Source organism: Cannabis sativa, chromosome 2, assembly GCF_029168945.1.
Source record: "Cannabis sativa cultivar Pink pepper isolate KNU-18-1 chromosome 2, ASM2916894v1, whole genome shotgun sequence".
In the NCBI taxonomy this organism is placed as follows: domain Eukaryota; kingdom Viridiplantae; phylum Streptophyta; class Magnoliopsida; order Rosales; family Cannabaceae; genus Cannabis; species Cannabis sativa.
The window spans coordinates 56,964,385-56,970,529 of record NC_083602.1 but is presented as its reverse complement, the minus strand read 5'-3'; the positions used below and the strand labels follow the sequence as shown (position 1 = coordinate 56,970,529).

The 6,145-nt window shown below is 35.6% G+C and overlaps 1 protein-coding gene and 1 long non-coding RNA gene across 2 annotated transcripts; both read right to left on the bottom strand.

Annotated features, from left to right (window-relative positions):
• Positions 1–3,140: 3,140 nt before the first annotated feature.
• Positions 3,141–3,670, bottom strand: LOC133035024 (uncharacterized). Its single transcript, XR_009686310.1, has 2 exons — positions 3,522–3,670; positions 3,141–3,414 (listed from the first exon to the last, which is right to left on the bottom strand). It is a non-coding gene; the product is annotated as an uncharacterized LOC133035024 (long non-coding RNA).
• Positions 3,671–3,681: 11 nt separating this feature from the next.
• On the bottom strand, positions 3,682–5,589 carry LOC133034389 (uncharacterized). The gene is made up of 3 exons (XM_061109469.1): positions 5,580–5,589; positions 3,809–4,287; positions 3,682–3,696 (listed from the first exon to the last, which is right to left on the bottom strand). Exons 1-3 carry the CDS (start codon positions 5,587–5,589, stop codon positions 3,682–3,684), a joined length of 504 nt encoding a protein of 167 aa, XP_060965452.1.
• Positions 5,590–6,145: the final 556 nt, after the last annotated feature.

Below are 6,145 nucleotides of genomic sequence, written 5' to 3'. Positions count from 1 at the left end.
GGGAAGGAGAGAATACAGAAACCCTAGTGTTTCTTGGGGACCACTACCTATTTATAGAGTCATCTTAGAATAACTCTTGGGTATTTATAATTTGGCCCCTCAACAAATTATAAATTAACTTATGGTATCTACACATTAATTCCATGACACTTTAATACCCTTTTGATACCCATAACATAATTGGTCACTTAATTTTGTATCACACTTTATAATAGCATATACATTATACATATGTGCCCACAAAGGATTTTTTAATCCAACAATCTCCCACTTGGGCAACATATGTCACCTGATAAATGTATAACCTTATGAGCTCAAAATTTGCTATTATGTAAAGGTATTCACAACAATCTCGTCCATCAACTATACCCATATAGGATCAAAGCGATTTTCGTCATATCAATCATGACTAAACCCATCAATGGTCACATATACAAATATAGCCAAATGACATAGATCAATCATGGATGTGTAGCATGGAAATTACATGCAATGTGAACCGAACATGCCTATTTCCAATTGGTCCTCCTTAAACCAAAGTGAGGTCAAACTTAAACATAACAAAACAGAGTGAATAAACTGAAAACTATTTCTGATCAGAAAATAACCAAATACATAAATGTCTTAAACAAACATAAAGCAAAGAAAATACAAACTCCCACTAAATCATGATATCCTCAAGCAATACTACACCCATATGAGCAGTGTGCTCATGAAAGACCTTGGGTGGTAATCATTTTGTGAGCGGATCCGCTATCATGGAGTTTGTCCCAATATGCTCTATGGAAATCTGTCCACTCTGCACTCTTTCTTTCACAACTAGGAACTTTATGTCAATATGCTTTGACTTGGATGAGCTCCTATTGTTGTTGGAATACAAGACAACGCCGATTTATTGTCACAAAATATCTTAAGTGGTCTTTCAACATTCTCCAAAACACGCAGCCTAGTGACAAAGTTTCTCAGCCATATTCCCTGATTTGATGCCTTATAACACGCTACAAATTCAGCCGCCATAGTGGAAGAAGCTACAAGTGTCTGTTTGACACTTTTCCAGGATATAGCTCCTCCAGCTAACAAGAAAATGTAGCCTGATGTAGACCTTCTGCTATCTTGGCATCCAGCGAAATCAGAATCAGAATACCCTACGACCTCCAAATGATCGATTTCTGTATGTGAGCATGTAATCTTTTGTTCTACGAAGATACCTCATAACCCTCTTGTCGCTATCCAATGGTCCATACCGGGGTTGCTTAAATATCTGCCTAACATCCCAACAATGTACGCAATATCCGGACGCGTACATACTCCGAAGATACATTAGACTCCCTACAACCGATGCATAGGGAATCTTTTTCATTTCTGAATTTCAAGGCTGCTTTTAGGGCATTGTCTAAGACTGAATTTGTCTCCTTTAGCAACAGGGGTATCACCTGGTCTACAATCTTGCATGCCAAACCTTTTGAGTACTTTATCGATATAGCTCTTTTGTGATAATCCAAGAATACCCCGAGAACGATCTCGACGTATTTGAATTCCTAATACAAAAGAGGCGTCACCAAGATCTTTCATCTCAAATTGCTTAGATAAAAATCTCTTGGTTTCCTGCAATAAGCCTATATCATTAGTAGCAAGCAATATGTCATCGACAAATAGAAACAGAAATATGTATTTACTCCCACTGAACTTGTGATATACACAATCATCAATAATATTCATCTCAAAACCAAATGAGATAATTACTTGATGTAACTTGTGATACCAGCCGACGACGAAGCTTGCTTGAGTCCATAGATGGATTTGTTTAATTTGCAAACCATATTCTTTGGGTCACCAACCACAAAGTTTTCTGGTTGCTCCATATAAATTGTCTCATCAATGTCGCCATTGAGAAACGTTGTTTTAACATCCATCTGATGTAACTCAAGGTCAAAATGAGCAACAAGTGCCAATATTATCCTAAAAGAGTCTTTCGATGAAACCGGAGAGAAAGTCTCTGTATAATCAATGCCTTGTTTCTGAGTATAGCCTTTTGCTACAAGACGTGCCTTAAATCTCACCACATTACCATATTCATCCTTCTTGGTTTTAAGTATCCACTTACAACCAATTGGTTTTACACCTTCTGGTAATGGGACAACTTCCCAAACTTTATTGTCTTGCATAGACTTATTCTCTTCATCCATGGCATCAATCCACTTTTGAGAGTTAGAACTTTTCATGGCCTGATGCAAGTTGATTGGATTATCTTCCATCATTCCAATTTCATCCTCATGTTCTTGAAGAAATACAAAATAGTCATCTGAAATAGCATTTCTTCTCTCTCTTGTGGATTTCCTTAATGGCTCTTGTTCTTGAGGGTGTTGAATTTGTTCTTCTGGAACAATAGCCTCATTTTGATTTGGGAGTTGTTCAACATTGTCTTGTTGAGGTTCCGGATTCATTTCTTGATCAATGACAGGTGTGGAAGCCTGAACATTGTCTAAAATGATAGTAAGAACTGAGTTTGAATTCAATTCCTCCTCAAAAACAATGTCTCTAACCTTATTTCTCCCCCAAATTCAACATCCTCAAAAAATGTTGCAGTTCCCGTCTCAAATATATTTCTGATAGTGGGATCATAAAACTTATAGCCCCTAGATCGCTCAGAATAACCAATAAAGTAGCTGCTAACTGTTTTGGAGTCCAATTTATTTTCATGTGGCCTATAAGGCCTTGCCTCAGCTGGACATCCCCAAATGTGGAAATGCTTTAGACTAGGCTTTCGACCTGTCCAAAGCTCATAAGGTGTTTTTGCAACTGCTTTACTTGGTCCTCTATTCAAAATGTAAGCTGCTGTCTTTAATGCTTCTCCCCAGAGGGACCTAATCTTTATTGGCACCTAATCTCTTAGTTTTTTTTTTTGGTCTGTTTTCCCTTGATACAATCTACACAGACATTGAAATCTGTGAAGTCAAGAGACTCTAAAATGTCATCAGACACAAGACGCTGAATTCTACCTCTTGAGATGTGACCTAAGCGTTTATGCCATAATGACGCTGAATTTTCTTTATTTAATTTGCGTTTAGTACCTCGTGATTCCACATGCAAGGTTTCATTATAGGATGCAATTGTTTCTAGCAAATAAAGATTGTCTTAAGTATTCAAATAACCAGTTCCAATAATATTTGAATTTAAAGACAAAGTAAACTGATTGTTTCCAAATGAACAAGAATATCCAAATTTGTCCAACAAAGAAACGAAAACTAAATTCCGTCTAAAAGACGGCACAACAAAAGTGTCTTTCAAATCCAAATAAAAACCAGTTCCTAATAACAATCTGAAATGCCCAATTGCTTCCACTTCTACCGATTGTCCATCGCCCACAAAGATGTATCTTTCACCATCACTTGGCTTTCGGTAGCTCAGGCAACCCTGCATAGAAACACTTATGTGAGTAGTAGTACCAGAATCTATCCACCAAGTGTTTCTAGGCACTGAAACTAAATTAACCTCAGAACAGACCAAAACAAGATTAATACCTTTCTTTACACGCCATGCGTGATATTTGGCACAATCTTTCTTCACATGTCCAGGTTGATATTTGAACTGGACCCTTAGCAGCTTCATTCTCAAATTTCCTTTTCTTGCCCTTATCCTTAGGGGTAGTGGCCAAATGAGCACTTTCGGTTTTGTCGTTTTTCAACCTTTCTTCCTCTTGCACACAATGAGAAATAAGCTCGTTGAGAGTCCATTTCTCTTTTTGAGAGTTGTAACTAATTTTAAATTGGTTAAACTGTGGAGGAAGCGTTAACAAAACCATGAGTACAAGTACATCATCTGAAAGCTCAATCTTAAGTGTCCTTAATCTTGAGACAATATGATGCATTTTCATAATATACTCCCTTACATTTCCTTGACCCTTATACTTCATGTTCATTAAAGAACCAAGAAGTGTTGTCATTTCAACCTTATCGTTTTTAGCAAAACGTTCCTCAATTTGTTCAAGGAAATTCTTAGCCATAGTAACCCCTTCGGATTCGGTGCCCCAAAAGGCTTCTGGAATGCTGTGTTTCATAATCATTAGACTCATGCGATTTGAACGATCCCACCTCTCAAATTCCCTTTTATCATCATGGGAACTTTCCTTAATAAGATGTGCAGGTTGTTCATTCCTTAGTGCATGATCTAAATCCATACATCCCAGAACTATAAGTAAGTTCCTTTCCCGATCCTTGAAATTGGTCTCATTAAGCATAGGAATAGAACTAATATTAGCAGATATTGAGGTAGCAGAAGATGAACTAGCTAAATATAGAACAAATAAAACATGCTCACATTAATATGCATAATTAAACAATAAATTCAAAAATTGGTTAATCCCATCTCAAGATACCAAACACACATTAATATCAAGTCTTTGGACAGTAATATTAACTGTAAGCGGTACTCTTGGTGTAGCAATCAAATATTGACAATAAAACTGTGTCAAACAATAGGTTAATCTTTGGACTAACGTATTGCTCACACAAAATACTTTATAATTGTCACACATTTATTGCCACAGGTATGTTTGAAATCTAGCAAACTATTCACTTACCTTTGGGCTAGTCAATATAAGCATCAATTACAAACACACAACCATCCTAATATTTAAATAAATTAATCTACACAAAAGAGGTCACTTTGGCGACATATTGTTTCAATTAATTTATTCAAAATATTAGTCATAACTAACACCAAAATTTGAATTAAATTGTTTGAACTAAAATATATATTATTTATGAGCCATATAAATTGTCGGGGCAGCCCCAAGTAATTATTCCCATACATATATATTTTATAATCTTGAGAGCAATAAAAGAAAAAAAAAAATGTAATTGCCTTACCAAATTGTAGTCAATATATATGTATGTAAACGTGACAGACAGTAAAGAGGAAACCAAAACATCACATTCAATTATTTATATATGTAAAACATATATACAGTAGTCAATAAAAGAAATCGGCAGAAGCCTTGAAGCCTTTATAAATGGCGACAAAAGGATACGTAATCATATGCATAACACTATTCATCAATTCCAAATATATATTTATATATAGAGATATATTTAAGCTGAAGCAATAACTCAAATTCAACTGAAGCCAAAAACGAATCCATTGCATAAAATAGAAACATACAGTTGGCAGAAGTCACTGAAGCCACAATCATTACAATTCAAATATTGAATTTCCAAATTCCCAAATCACACATCATGATCTATATATAATATACTGAAGCCGAAACCGAACAAACGCATATGTGTATGCATAATCATATATAATCGGTATATATGTCAATACACACATATATCAATATATTTTTACCGAAATTAAAATCCAAATTTCATAAATAAAATCATCAGATCTTCAACTAATTCAACAAAAGTGGCTCTGGTACCACTTGTAAGGGTTTATAAAACTCTTAAGAAATATATAAATCACAGATCTAAACATATTCATAAAGTGCTTTAATATAGAAAACCCTAAATCATAAATCTATAAAACCTTTGTTAAATTAAAGAAGAAGATAATGATAAAAGATCAGCGGAAGCACTAACCTGAAGCCATTGTTGGAGATTGCAGAGAAGGTTTTGATCTTCCAAGAATACACTATTTTCTAGAGTATTTTCTCTGATGGGGAAGGAGAGAATACAGAAACCCTAGTGTTTCTTGGGGACCACTACCTATTTATAGAGTCATCTTAGAATAACTCTTGGGTATTTATAATTTGGCCCCTCAACAAATTATAAATTAACTTATGGTATCTACACATTAATTCCATGACACTTTAATACCCTTTTGATACCCATAACATAATTGGTCACTTAATTTTGTATCACACTTTATAATAGCATATACATTATACATATGTGCCCACAAAGGATTTTTTAATCCAACACCCGGAGTACAAGGTACTCCAGGAAGCTAGTATAGCGTGAAGGCTCTCCGGGATATGTTAGGTCTCTCCCGAGCAATCAAGTCGCATTTAATGCTGCATGGGAGGAAGCGTGTTGGGACTGTAACATGCAATAAAGTCTGACGGCACAACCCCCGAACAGCAGCGCTACAGTAATGATCATTTAAGTCTAGCGACGGCTACTCTGCGAAGAGTCATGTCAATCAC